At 49.4% G+C, this 15,263-nt stretch overlaps 1 protein-coding gene across 1 annotated transcript; it reads left to right on the plus strand.

Moving 5' to 3' along the window:
* The first annotated feature begins 685 nt into the window (after positions 1-685).
* Positions 686-3,142, plus strand: LOC119302661. The gene has a single exon (XM_037579707.1). The coding sequence runs from the start codon at positions 849-851 to the stop codon at positions 2,796-2,798; it is 1,950 nt and encodes a 649-aa protein (XP_037435604.1). The 5' UTR covers positions 686-848; the 3' UTR covers positions 2,799-3,142.
* Positions 3,143-15,263: the final 12,121 nt, after the last annotated feature.

A 15,263-nucleotide genomic window follows, 5' to 3' on the forward strand; every position in this document is an offset into this window, starting at 1 on the left:
GGCGCGCATACGACGAGGGCGCCCCGACACGGGCCATCTCCCCCCCTCCAATTACTCGTCTCCTCCGTCCACGCACGCAATCAGGCTAGACAAAGGAGCCGGTGCACCCAACCTATCATGCGTATCAATGAATGCCACACACGAAAAACAGAATGTCAGCTGCTAAACCCAAAAAAAAAAAACTGGGGATCACCGGCTTGGTTTTAGGCCCCACAGCCAGAGCCAGAGCGCCGGCACGCACGGCTCCCTCCACGTGCTGTCCGCACCTAACCATCCCCACGTCGCCTCTGTCCGGTGCGACGACCCGGCCAGCGGAGCCGGAGCCCAACCACCCGCAGCACCCGGGCGCATGGCATGGCATGGCATAGCATTGACCCCGCGGGGGCGAGGCCACGACTGAAAACGACGCACGCACGGAGATATAGGGGAGCCGGGAAAATGGCCCCCAAAAATCACCGCGGGAGGGAGCACGAGCCAAACGCACCCGACCCGACCCGACCCGACCCGGCCGCCCGTGGGCGTGGGTGGTGCGTGTCGTGTGCGCGGGTTCCAGCTCACGCGCACCCCTGCCCAACTAGAGAGAGTAATCCCTCCCCGAAAAACCCAAACCGATTCCCAATTTACTCCCCACCCCACCCCACCCCCGGCAGCGGCAGCACGCTCCCCCACCCCCTTCCTCCTCCTCCCCCTCCCCCAACCCCGCCGCCCCCAATCCGGAGGAGGCAGGGAGGAAGGAAGGCCGCCGCCCGCCCGCACCGACGGGGAGTAGCAACTAGACTAGCCCCCCTCCCTCCACCCCACCCATTGCGGCTCGGCCGCGCGGCGCCGCCGTCGGGACCGCCCCCGAGATGGACGACCTCAAGCAGATCCTGGCGCGCCCGATCCAGCTGGCGGAGCAGGTGATCAAGTGGTCCGACGAGGCCTACACGTTCCGGCAGGAGTGCGTGGAGCTCAAGGCCAAGGTGGAGCGCCTCGCCGCGCTGCTCCGCCAGGCGGCCCGCGCCGACCTCTACGAGCGGCCCGCGCGCCGCATCTTCGACGACACCGAGAAGGCGCTCGACAAGGCGCTGGCGCTGGTCGACAAGTGCCGCGCGCACGGCCTCGTCCGCCGGGTCTTCACCATCATCCCGGCCGGGTCATTCAAGAAGATGGCCAACCAGCTCGACAACTCCACGGGGGACCTCTCCTGGCTGCTCCGCGTCTCCGCCTCCTCCTCCGCCGGCGCCGGCGAGGACGACTTCGACATGCACATCGGCCTGCCCCCCATCGCGCAGAACGAGCCCATCCTCTTCCTCATCTGGGAGCAGATCGCGGTGCTCTACACGGGCAACCTCGACGCCCGCGCCGACGCCGCCGCCAGCCTCGTCTCCCTCGCCCGCGACAACGACCGCTACTCCAAGCTCATCATCGAGGAGGACGGGGTGCCGCCGCTGCTCAGGCTCGTCAAGGAGGGCCGCCTCGAGGGACAGGAGAGCGCCGCGCTCGCCATCGGACTCCTCGGCCGCGACCCCGAGTGCGTCGAGCAGATGGTGCTCGCGGGCGCCTGCGCCGCCTTCGCCAAGGTGCTCAAGGACGCCCCCATGAAGGTGCAGGCCATGGTCGCATGGGCCATCTCCGAGCTCGCCGCCAACCACCCCAAGTGCCAGGACGCCTTCGCCCAGCACAACGCCATCCGCCTGCTCGTCGGCCACCTCGCCTTCGAGACCGTGCAGGAGCACTCCAAGTACGCCATCACCTCCAAGTTGTGCATACATTCCGTCGTCATGGACAAAAAGAACAACAACGGCATGCCGGACTTGCTCGAGGAGCATCAGCATAACACAGAGAGGCACCCTGCTGCTGGAAATGCTTCCCAGAGCAAGAACGAGATGCACAGTTTGGTCCAGTCCACCATGGCCTCAAAGTCCAACTCCTCCAACTCCAACTCCAACTTCAATGGCGGCAGCAGCAAGGGCGGTAACGGAGGCGGTGCTATCGCGTCAAAGCAGCATAATGCATCACTGTCAGGGACAACCACAAGGGGCAGGGAGTTCGAGGACCCCGAGACAAAGGCATACATGAAGGCCAATGCCGCCAAGGCTCTGTGGCACCTCGCCAAGGGCAATGCTGCTATCTGCAAGAGCATCACCGAGTCAAGGGCTCTTCTCTGCTTTGCGGTTCTTCTGGAAAAGGGGGAAGGCGACGTGCAATACAATTCTGCGATGGCTCTCATGGAGATCTGCAGTGTCGCCGAGCAGAACTCCGACCTGCGACGCTCAGCATTTAAACCGACCTCTCCCGCCGCCCGTGCCGTTGTTGACCAGCTCCTGCGTGTTGTCGAGAAGGCCGAGTATGATGAGCTCCTGATTCCTTGCATTATCTCATTGGGCTGCCTGTCCAGAACCTTCCGTGCAACAGAGACTAGGATCATTGGGCCACTGGTGAAGCTTCTCGATGAGAGGGAAGCAGATGTCTCCAAGGAGGCAGCAATGTCCCTTACCAAGTTTGTGTGCACGGACAATTACCTGCGCGTTGACCATTCCAAAGCAATCGTCGATGCGGGTGGCGCAAAGCATCTTGTTCAGCTCGTGTATTTCAGCGAGCAGGCGGTTCAGCTGGCAGCACTCACCCTTGTATGTTACATTGCACACAATGTCCCAGACAGCGAGGAGTTGGCACAAGCTGAGATCCTCACGGTGCTCGAATGGGCCTCCAAACAAGCATACATGATGCAAGACCCGACAATCGAGAACTTGTTGCCAGAGGCGAAGATCAGGTTGGAGCTGTACCAATCCAGAGGCGCAAAGGGCTACTATTAGGTCACATGTGCTGTGGAGATGCATGGGAGAAGAATATTAACGGTGTTCTTCTTTACAATGTCCAAGTGCTGTATATACATCGACTGGCTTCTATTCATACTCTGGCTGGACTTTTTTGATCCCAAACATGGCGAAAGTTGATTTACATCTTTGATTGGGTTCTTGGTACATGGAGGTAATTTTGTTCCAGGTGTCCTGGGGGGGCTTGTAGGCTCGCGCGTACAGAACTTGACTTGCTTTGTGGTGGAATAGTTTTGGGAGATTAGCATCGTGTACTCTCTTTGGTCTAAATGTTGTATCATGTACATCACATTTCACTCATCTATCAGAGAAAATTTCTTAAATCCTAGAGCCTTACATTTTTCTTGCATATGACCTCATGGTTTTGTTTGACTATTTCTGCAAATTATGCTGCTCAGTTGGTGACTGGGGAAAAACTTCCTTCCAAGTTTTTCATGCTTGAGATGCAATTGAGAGGCTCTAATTGCATCGCTGTTCAACTGCAGCAGAGATTAATGTTCTAATGGATGGATGATCAATGTCCCAGGTACATGCTTCCATCTTTATAGCATATCTTTAGAATTGTTTCCTTTTCTTCCTTATGCACATATTCTCTCGGTGCTGGTCAATCTGATTTTTTGATATCTAATGCTAGGTTTGTAGCCAGTTTGATTTCTGAATCACTTATTGTTTTTTTAAGCAAAAGAGGGGCCTCTCCCTCCGATTGCATATAAAGAAATCATATGGTCTGATTACAAACTACTACTACCCAAAAGAAAACTGCAAGAACCAACAACCAACATCCAGGACTAGGTCCATTACAAAACTGGAGGTACGATGAACTACCAGCTCACAACATGAACATAACATGATCCATGACCTACTAGCTGAAACTATAGGATCTCCATCTGTCAACCACCTATCCGAAGAACTCCCGGCCTCCACCCTTGCGACGCCCTGTAGACTTCATTTGCTAGTCACTCGACTAACTTTGCTCCCGTCTTCAGTAACCTTGTTTCTGGCTCATTTGTCTGCAAAATTGACAAATCAGCAATCCACGAAAACATCAGCCTCACAAGGATTAAAGGATTATTGATAGTTTTTCTTCCAAATGTAACGTCATGTCTACATCTCCAGATAGTCCAAAACATAGCAGCAACACCAACCAAAACAAAGTTTCTTATCATGTTTAGGAAACAATCTGATCCATCTACCCAAGCAATCAGTGAGGCAATTATGAGTAGAATCTAGATCAAAAGCACATTTCATCAGGCTCCACATCAGACTCCACATCAACACCTAGCAGCCAAACAAGTAAAAACAAATGGTCAATAGACTCATCCTGACCACAAAAGGCGCAACCCTTATTACCATTGCAGCCCCTTTAAAGCAAATTATCTTTAGTTAAAATGCCTTTTCTAGTCACGAGCCCCATAAAGATTTGATGTTAGCTGGGACGAATCAGTTATTGATACGAATTTTGGAGTAATTTTCCTCTAGGAAATACGTTCGATGGTCTTTTAAACTGTTTATATCTGCTTTTGCATGTCTACATGAATATACAAGTTCCTGTGCGAGCCCTATCATTGCGGATGCGATGCTGCTGAATAAATCCTGTGTGGTTGAGAAAGCCTTGCATCTTCCCATTCATGGCTCACACCCTCCTCCACATCATTTCAGGAACGGAAGGACTTCCCTGGGCTTGTGTGATTATTAGTGTACAGTGCATTAACAGCGGCTTGGATCCAGAGCTTCCTGTACATCCCATCCATGCGGGTGCACTGTGATCTAACCGGCCGATCTTTGTAGTTTTCCTATCATCCCCCTGTTTTGTTGGGGCGCATGATCCATGTTCAGGTATGTATGGATGAACATCGCTGTTGTCATTTTTGGTGCATCGATCCATCCCGTCCGGATCTGGGTCAGGTCATGTCGATCAGGTCCCCTTCTGTTTCCTGCCAACGACTCCATTTTCAGCAGCAGCAGCGGCAGCTGTGCAACAGCCAGCAACTGAATTTTGCAGGTGGTGTGATGGGTCACCATGTGGAGGTGGAGCTCCTTTTCCCCGTGGTCCGCTTGTACTCCTAGCGTATTTATTTAGCTGAAGGACCATGTTTTTCTTTTTTGAAAAGTCTAAAGGAGAATGCTTCCTGGGTGTGGTGGTTTCAGTCTCTGCCTGTCAAAGCCTGCGTTGTCACTCAAGGGTGGTATCATATCATATGTGCAGATGGGAATGTGAGCGTCGCGGTTGCGAAGGGGAACGAGTCCCTCTTATCTTGCGGATTAGTGGTTGAAGGGGAACGAGTCCCTCTTATCTTGCGGATTAGTGGTTGGTGCGTGATGATGGATTGCTTGGTTGGCTGGGCTTGGTCCTTGCTGTGTTGGTTAATTGAGCTGGTGGTTTGAGGTTGTCTGCGTCTCTGATTGTTCAGTGACTTGCTGGGCTGGGTGCAGGCTGGGAAAAGAAAAGGTCGACGTGCCTACAACGATCGATCGGATCCCTACTACTTTTTCTTTCATGAAAACGAAGCAAAAGACTTGAGTCGCAACCGTTATCGACATCACCAGTTGCCTCCGAATAGGCAACTTCGACTTCACCGTAGATCATTATCCCTTCATCATCGAAGCCAACCCGCAAACACCGTAGATCTCCATTATCCCTCCATCATCGAAGCCAACCCGCAAACAGCCGCATAGAAGCCACAACGACGCATGCCAACACGCGCGAGCAACTGACAGCTCTGACTTTGACGATGAGCATTGCAGAGGAAATATGCAGGACTTGCACCGACCATGCCCTTCACAACGGACCATCGAGTGCCTGTCAACGTCACGACCTCAGCTCCTCCGCCACAGCTATGACTTCAAAGGAACCAAGCAACCCACAGAAGAGCACCTTGGACACGCGGGGAAGAACTGACTACCGAAGTCCACACCGCGATCAAGCTCCTCTTTGACGCCATCATCATTGCCAGAACAGAAACCAACGCCCCGCCTCAGCAAACCATGCAACTAAGATGCCGCCATCCATCGGTCTTCCAGGCATGGCTGGCTCCGAGACAATCACCCAAGAAAGAGAAAAACACAAAGACGCCTCCATCGTTCGATCCAGTGGATCAGAGGTTTCCCTCGAGAGCCAAAGCCGTGGGGAGGAGCACAACTCCATGACAACGCTTCCAAGAAAGGTCACGACACACACGAACGCCGTCGTCGTCGGCTCCGATGAAGACCAGAGTAGGGATTTCTCCCAAAGATGCGTCGACCACCTGCCGCCATCGACTGTTGCCCATCAACCACCACCCCTACATAGTGCAACCTTACTCTGGCCGCATGATCACTCGATCCTCGGCCTAGAACAATGCGAGGTCCGGGTTAGCACGCACCCATTTCAGCACCACGTTCGATGTTGCGAAGCCGAACATCACGTCACGTTGCTCCTCCTCGGATGCTGCCTTGTTGGTGCCGTCCTGGTGTGCCAGGACGAGGCGTCGCCGCCATGTCCGAGATAGTAGAGGAGGCGGCCGCGCGGGTCAGCGATCGCCGGGGCGGAGACCTCCTCCTCCTTCACGGCAACCGCACGCCACCTCCTCGTCGTGCCGGAAACGGTGCGGCGGGGCCACCGGCTCTGTCTTGATGTGACGTCGTTGCGGGGGCGTTGACGACTCCTTGACATGGTGGCGGGGCGGGCACGCCACCTCCTCCGAAAACATGTTTTAGAGCACCTGCACCCATGCCCCTCTTATCTAGCTATCCATTCTCCGCATCAAGATTCGTGCAAGTATATTTCTTTTTTTTGTTTCACTCATATAGAACATGTCTGGAAGTTCAAATCTTTGCAGAACATCAAATCTTTCTAACTAGAATCTAGGATAAAACTTTTAGATTTTTTGGTCCAACATAAATATACAAAATAAGTTTTTTTTTATTAAAAAAGATCTTATTTTTAGTATTTATGTTGGATCAAAAATTCTAAAAGTTTATCCCACATTCTAGTTAGAAAGTTTTGCTGCGCTGCAAAGTTTGAAGTTCAAGGCATGTTTTATATGAGAGAAACAAAAAAGAGAAAAAATTAGTTGCATTGCACAGATTTAAAAAAAAATGTTGGAGAGTCAGGATAACAGGACCAGGGTGCAGGTGCTCAAAAAAAAATCTGCATTCCCACCTCCTCCTTGGACATGGCGGTAGTGTGGCGGTTAGAGTGGCAATCGAAGTTTTCCGTGCTGCAACAGAGAGGCTCTACTTGCATCGGTGTTCAACTGCAGCAGAAATTAATAATATTGTAATAGATTAATAAAATCAATGTCCCAGGCACATGCTTTCATCTTTATAATACATCCATAGAATTGTTTCCATTTCTCCCATATTCTCTCGGCGGTGGTCATTCTGATTCGATATCCAATACTAGGCGTGTAGCCACTTTTTATCTTCCGAAGTCACTTATTGATATGAATTTTGGAGTTGTTTTCCTCTAGGAAATATGCACTATGGTCGTCTAACTCTTTGTCTATGTCTGCTTTTGCATGTCTACATGAACATACCAATTCTATGTCTGCTTATGCGAACTTTGCCATTGTGGAGCCAGCGCTGCTGAATAAAATCCTTTGTGGTTGAGAAAGCCTTGAATTTTCCCATTGGCTCACACCCTCCACATCGTTTCAGGGGTCGTGGCATTGCGCTTCCAGTGCACGGTGCCATAACTGCGGCTTCGATCCAGAGCTTCCATCCATCCATCCATGTGGATGCACTGTGAGCCTGTGATCTAGCCAGCCGATCGTTGCTGTTTTCCTCTCATCAACCTGTCTTGGTGAGGGGTGCATGAGCCATGTTCAGGTATGAATATCCATGTTGTCATTTATGGTGCATCCATCCATCCATCCATCCTGTTTGGATCTTGGGCTGGTTCCATGATTCGGCTTCCCTGTTTCCTTTCCCCAGCGGGCAGGTCAGGTCGATCAGGTCCCCTTCTGTTTCCTAAGCAATTACAGCTGATGGGGGTCCTCCCTAGTTTCAGCAACGGCAGCAGCAGCTAGGAACTGAATTTTGCAGGTGGTGTGATGGGTCACCATGTGGAGCTCCTTCTCCCTGTGGTCCGGCTGTACTCCTAGCGTATTTATTCACCTGAAGAACCATGAGATCCATTTGTTTCGGTTTAGAATAGCACTCGCACACATGCATGCAACTTGGGTTTCACAAACGAGTCACATGTTCTTTAACTAAATTTACAATATTCTTCAGGATATAATCCGTCAGCGCAATGAAGAAAAAAAAGCACTTCATTGTTTTGGTTGGATTCTTGATACATGGAGGGATTTGCCTTTTCGAACAAAATGGAGATAATTCTGTTTCAGGTGTCCTGGCGGGTTTGTAGGCTTGCCGGTACAGTATGGCTGCATAGTTCTGGGAAATTAGCGTCGTGTACTCTGTTTGGTGTAATGCTCTATCATGTACAGTATGGAGTATATTACATTTCACTCATTTGTGAGATACCTTTTTCCTGCATATATTGTAGCCAGTTTATTTTTCAAATCACTTGGTGTTATGAATTTTGGAGTCGGTTTCCTTTAGGAAATGCGCTATTGGTCATTTAACTGTTTTCTTGGCCTGCTTTTTTTCTGGAGGGGTCTGTTTTTGCATGAATATACCCATTCTTGTACGAACTTTGCCATTGTGGATCAGTGGATGCAATTCTGAGTGTAAATCCTTTGTGAGTCAGGCATTTTTGTATGTTCCCATTCATGGTTCACACCCTCCACATCATTTCAGGAATGGAGCCTCTGCTTGTATGATTGGGTGAGTGGGACACCGTTGCGCTTTCTCGTGTACAGCAGCTTCGATTCCATGGGGACGCATATTGTGAGTGATCTAGCCAGCTGCCCAGCTGATCAGCGTAGCTTTCCTATCATCGACCTGCTCTGTGCAAGAGCCATGTTGCAGGTATGAATGAATATCGATCGCTCTTGTCATTTTGGTGGATCTCGGGCTGCTTCCATGATCCGGCTCTACTGTTTCCTTTCCTCACCACACAGGCCAGGTCCCCCTCAAACAGCCTATAATTCCATTTTCAGCAGCAGCTAGCAACTGAATTAATTTTGCAGGTGGTTGTACTACTGCGTATTTATTTATCGGACCCGACCCGACCCGACCCCAAGGAAGGACCATGGCTGAACGCTTCCTTGGTGTGATGGTTTCTCAGACTTTGGGTCTCCATCTATCTCTTCCTTGTGTGAGGAGCTTCTGCATCGTCACTGAAGGCTGAAGGGTGCTACTCCCTCTTTCCTAAAAAAATTTCTCAACCTCATACCAACTTTAGTACAAAGTTACGCCAAATTTGAGACACTTATTTTGGGTCGGAGGGAGTATTATATCGATGCTGCTGGGAATGTGAGTTGGACAGAGGAACGAGTCCCTCTTCTCTTGCGGATTAGTGGCTGGTGCGTGATGATGGATTGCTTGGTTGGGCTTGGTCCTTGGTGTGTTAGTTAATTGAGCCGGTGGTTTGAGGTTGTCTGCATCTGATTGTTCAGTGAGTTGTTGACCTGGTGCAGGCTGGGATAGAAAAGCTCGACGTGCGTACAACGATCTTAAGTCATGTCATGTGTGTTCAAGTTTTGTCATCATCATGCTATTCTTCTATTCTTTGGTGCCAACATGTTGCTGCGAAGAAAACAACCGCAAAATTTTTAGTGGTCGGCCGTCTAAACTTGGACTTCAAAACTTGTAGTGTGTCATTTTGTCTTGCTGCTGATAATATTAGGACATACGATACATCTTGTTTCTACTCCATTTGTCCGAAAATAAGCGTCGCGGTTTTAGTTCAAATTTGTTCCTAGCCACGACACTTATTTTCGATATTGTATAAATCAGTTTGATGATACTTATTTATAGGAAGAATTTTTTTTAGAAAAGGAGGATGTATCCCCGGCCTCTGCATCTGGACGATGCATGTAGCCATATTATTAATTATTCACAAAGACCATACAAGGTGATACATCAATAAGCCTGAAGCCACCATCTTGACAACACTGTTGCTACTCATATCCCCTTGATGAAGGCTTGCCGAATGTCCGGGCCTAATACCAAACAGACAACGCACTAAAGCCTAACATCTAAAGCCGGGTGTCCCCTCTAAGCCACTACCTGGATTGGGTCCCACACCGGTCAGGCACACTCCCAGTGAGCACCGCATGCTGCAAGGGCCGTCACCTCCACCATCCCTCGATCCATCCTCAGAGCAAAACTGTTGCACCGATCTTGCCAGGCCTCTCTGCCATCAACGCCACCATGACGCCAGACAGCTTCCTCCTCCTGCGCGAGTCCATCTCCAGACGCGCCCATCGCCAAACCTCCACGCCGCCATGCCGCCAGTTTTCGCCTTCGGCCTCGCGGTAGATGTAACACAGCTCCTGCTCTTGTCCCCTCCAGCCAGCGCATGCTCCAAAATGATGCCCCCAGGAGGGACAATGACATCGAAGGTGCCATCATCATCCGATCCGGTAGACCCAGATCTAGGGTTTCCCCGGAGCTCACACCGTCGCCGCTGCTAGAGCTACACGACACCCACCACCCATAGCATCTCTCGCCCGACCATCTGAGCCTCCCAAGACGGTGCCTCCATGGAGGTTACGACGCGCAGGGCGCCGTCGCCGCCCAATCCAGACTGAATTTTGAACTTTCGCCCAAGAGGGGTTCGGATTTGGATAGGAGGGACCTCGGCTTCGCCTCCAAGGAGGGTAACGATGTCGTGGGACACCGCTGATGCCGGACCGGACCAGCCGGCCAAAGTTTCCTCCGGTGCCCAACCTATACCACCAAACCTCCGACTGTTCTGGATCCGACAGCGAGACGAACCGAGACCAACAGAGATGCAAGTACCATGGGGCTCAACCCACCAGAAAGGAGGATCAAGAAGGACAGCCGCCGTAGATCTCCAGGCGCTGAATCCAATGATCCGGCGAGGCCAGAGGCGTAGACCACCACCCCGCGCCGGCCGACAACATCCAAGCGCCAGATCTAGATGGATCCAGCCTGAACATGGCGGCGCGCGACCACTTGATCTGAAGACCACACAACCACCACCTCGCCGTGGAGTCACATCCAAGCCGCAACTGCCGCGCCGCGTCGTCGGCGCCGCAATGCGCCGCCGCCAAGATGCTCGCCCACCGCGCCGCCAGACCCCGCGCTAGCCCGATGCCTCTTCGCGATCTGGTTGTCTCGCACCGCCCAATATGCTCCAAGGGGGAGAGATGCCCCGCCGCCGCCCAGCCGGCCAAGCTTTGCCCGGCGGCGATGCGGACGGCAGCGAGGAGAGGTGGAGGCGGAGGAGGGACGAGGGGGATGGCGGCTAGGGTTCCCCCGGGTCGCCCGCGGGGGCGACACGAGGGGGACGAGGGGAGGGACGAGCACTTATTTATAGGAAATGCCACGAAAATGCTGATGATAAATCTTCATTAGCAAAAGTCTGAGGATTAATCTGTCCTGTCCATCCTATTCCTTGCTTTTTTATGCTTTTACTACGAAAATTCCTTGTTGATTTTCTGGAGGTTTCAAGGAGCTCCTATTCGGCGCTTTAGGCGCCAGGGAAGCTCGCGCCGACGCTGATGGGCCGGCCCATGTAGATTTCGCTTTTTTTTTTCTGGTTCCCTCGACCGCATTTGGCAAAAAAAACACGAAAAAACAAAATAATTCGAAAAAAATCATGAATACAAAAAGTTCACGGACTTTGAAAAAAGTTCATCAAAATAAAGTTCATCAATTAAATAAAGTTCACGGACTCCCAGATGCTGGAGGAGATCCGGGCGAGGCGGGCTGCCCGCATAGCAAGTGGCCCGCCTCCGGACTCACCTGAGCTGGAGCAGGAGGAGGATGAGGAAGAGGTGGGGGAGTAGCAGGCAGATCTGGAGGAGCCGACACCGGTTACGGGCTTCACCCTGGAGGACGCCATGACAGAGTTCGAGGTCGTCCAAGCGATGGACATGGCGGAGCAGCAGGCGAATCCAGAGAAGGAGCCGACGCGATTGTCGGCTTCGCCACGGGGGATGCCATGACGGAGTTTGAGGTCGTCCAAGCGGCAGAGGTATTGGAGTAGCATGCAATTCTAGAGTCGATCGGGATGAGCCCTATCTCGAGGCCAACCGGTGGTTCATCCATCAAGAACGGGCGGAGACCGATGCGCTTTTCATCGAACTGGAGGCGGCGGAGGCCGACATGGAGGAGCCGCAAGAGCCGGAGTTGCATGTGTTGTCGTGTACCCGGAGGGAGGCATGAAGATCGTGGACATCTCCGACAACGATGAATAGTATAGTTGATCTACGCACTAGGTTTTTTTGCATGCTTTGTACGATTTTAAAGATTGAATCATGAGGTGTCCGGATGCAGAGAGGGAAATTTGAGGCTGCCCGGCCACTGCCCACGTATGCATCGGGCCTGGTCCACAGGTGCTTGAGGGGCCACATTTGCTGTCCGTGCCTCTAGATGCTCTCAGAGCATCTTCAATAGGTGCCATAGAATATGACATAACCGCTTATATATAGAGAGAGAAATTAAACTAGCTAAGCTAGCATGGCAGCACAAAATTCCCAGTGTTATGTGATGCCTCTCCACTGCTAGACATGTGTATTTGGTTTTCTTCCTGGTTCAGAGCTGGTGTTTTACCGGTTTTATTTTTCGTGCCCCGGTCTGGGAGTTCCACCGTCTATCCATCGCGTGGTAAGTTACATGGAGGGGCAGTTGTTTACTTTAGCTTGGTCGGTTACGAGCCTCCGGGAAGCCAAGCTCGTCGACAAAATGTTCATTGAGCCAATGCACATAAATCTGGGAATGGGTTTTGATTAACCGGGGCCAATGGTTTGGTTTTTTGCTCTGGGCTTAATTGGTTCGGGTTGTGATGGGCCCAGACTGTTATCAGTTTGGTTTGGTTTGGGTTTGCATAAAAACAAGTTGGGTATGGCTGGGTGTGGGTCTAAATGGTTTGGTCGCTAACCGTTGCAAATACTGATTTAGAACCGGTTCTAGAACTGGGTGTACGCACACGATGCGACGTGGCCGGTCACCCACGAGTACGTACGCAATGCGACGCGTCTGGACATATACGTATTGGGCTGCTACTATGGATCAATTAAGCTACTAGCTAGCTTGCTTGTTTCTTGGTTAGCTTTGCACATACAACAGATTGATTTGGTTTCAACCCAAAACTAAGAACTAGGTTAAACCAATAATTGACGGTGTGGTTTAGTTCTGGTTCAAACTCCGCGTTGACTGGTTATAGTTTAGGTTTGGTTGAGTTGTATAACCATTGCCAGGTTTAAATGCACAACCATCCCCCTGCTCTGCTGCCATCGCCGACCACCCCTGCTCTGTCATTGTCGTTGCTCCATGCCGTCCTCCCAGCGACCTGATGTACTGAATTCTAGGATTGTCCGGGTCCTCACCGACTTTCCCTTCACCACTCTGCGTCGCCGAAGTCATCTTGTCCCCACATGCCTTCGTCCCTACTCTGCCTTGCTCCTCCCTTCGGAGCCCAGTTAGCCGCGCCGCCCTGCCACATCCGGCCGATGAGGTTCATATCGCGTCTCAAGTTCTGCCGTGTGAGGAGCAGCATGCCGCTAGCAGTGCTGGCATCCGATCACTGCTGGGTCTGGTATGTCACTCGAGTCGCCTGACAATATATCCCATCGGTGAGGTAAAATCCCCTATTCCTTTCAGATTGTTTTTTGACTGATATGTAGACAGTTGCTTCATGCTAAAATTGACCATTGATTTGACTTTTTCAAAAAATGGAAATGTTCACAAATTTGCAAAGCATCCATAAAATCTGGAAGAAAAGGTTCACAATTTTGATAAAAGTTCATCTATTTGATAAAAGTGACTTGTAAAAGTTTGCCAAAAATTCACTAATTTGAAAAAAAAAAGTTCAGCAGAAGATAAAAAAAATCATGAAATTTAGGAAATTTTCACGAATTTGAGAAAAATTTCACATATTATAAATGAGAAGGTTCACAAAAAATTTGGGAAAATAAATTTGAGAAAATTTTATGAAATTGGAAAATGTTCACAAATTGATAAACATGAAAAAAGGAAAAAAGAAAGGAAAAACTAAAAATGTAAATTAAAAAACCTAAAAAGAAAAAGGAAAAAAATGAGAAAACCGGTGAAAAAACCCTACTCCCTGCTTCCATCTATATAGGGCCTAATGCGTTTTTCGAGGCTAACTTTGACCAAATACTAGAGCAATAATATATGACATGCAACCTATACAAAGCACACCGTTAAATTCGTATTTGAAAGGAGCTTTCAATGATATAATTTTCACATTGTGCATGTCATGTATTATTAATTTTGTCGATAGTCAAAGACGGTCTTAAAAAATGCATTAGCCCCTATATAGATGGAAAGAGGGAGTACATGGGATGACCTATTTAGATATTAGTGTTGTAGAGGGGGTGTGCACCGGTTAGCAAATGCACTCTAATCGGCATTAAGGCGCTTTCTACGCCAAGTAGTTGATCTGGTTCCTACTAGCGTAGGATGTGGGCTGCATCTAATAAGCCCAACTTCATTTCGCTACAGTATTCAAATCGTTCTACTCTTTTTTGCTCGTGCTACTATAACCTGTTTCAATCGTTCCAGTGATTCGTTTGTTCTACTGTTTCAAGAGAAGATAAATTGATTCATTCATATTACTGTTTCTATATATGTTATGAAGTGCTCTCTTAAAACTGGTTCCTAAAATGTTTCTTTAGAACTAGAAAACAATTAAAAAGAAGATTGAAACCAAGTATTTCCATTTTGAACTACTTGAAGCAAAATGGGATGACATAGTAAAGAAAAAAACTAAGAATTATCATTCAAGGAAAAAGAACAAATTTAAATTAATTTAGAGGAAAAAAAGGAAGATCTTTTTTGGTCTTGAAGAACTGAACTGTCAACGCCATATTCTTGTAGACATGTAGGATATTTCTTACAAGATGATTAAAACTAGGCCGGTAGGGAGAACCTAGAAATTATTAATTCCGAACTGCACCTCTTAAAACAGGAAAGAAAAAATAGCTACAGATTGAACAGAACTTGAACATCACTTACTGTAGTGAAGAAACTGTCAATTCCATAGGCAAGCTTCTACCTTTATCCTGCAAAAAGAAGGATTTCAAAGAAAAGAAAAAATATAGTCAAATTCCGGATCCACATTTTTGAAAAGGAGAGATTTGTCATTGTAGAGAATAGGGGTCCCTATGAAAAAGGATAAAGAAAGAATACAGGTTGGCTCTTTATTTAACTTTGGAAAAATGCCATACTCAAGCATTCAGAAAAAAAGACTAACAAAAATGCCATACTCAACAATTCACGAAGTCAACAAAAAGTTCACGAGGTCAAAAAAAGTTCACAAGATTTAAAAAAATTCACGGTTTTGGAAAAAGTTCATAAACCCAAAAAGGTCCACGAGTTAAAAAAATGTTCGCGGGATTTGAA

This window comes from Triticum dicoccoides, chromosome 5A (genome assembly GCF_002162155.2).
Source record: "Triticum dicoccoides isolate Atlit2015 ecotype Zavitan chromosome 5A, WEW_v2.0, whole genome shotgun sequence".
NCBI classification, from domain to species: Eukaryota; Viridiplantae; Streptophyta; class Magnoliopsida; order Poales; family Poaceae; genus Triticum; species Triticum dicoccoides.

Coding starts and splice junctions, on each gene's coding strand:
- LOC119302661 (XM_037579707.1), top strand. CDS start 849: ATGGACGACCTCAAGCAGATCCTGGCGCGCCCGATCCAGCTGGCGGAG.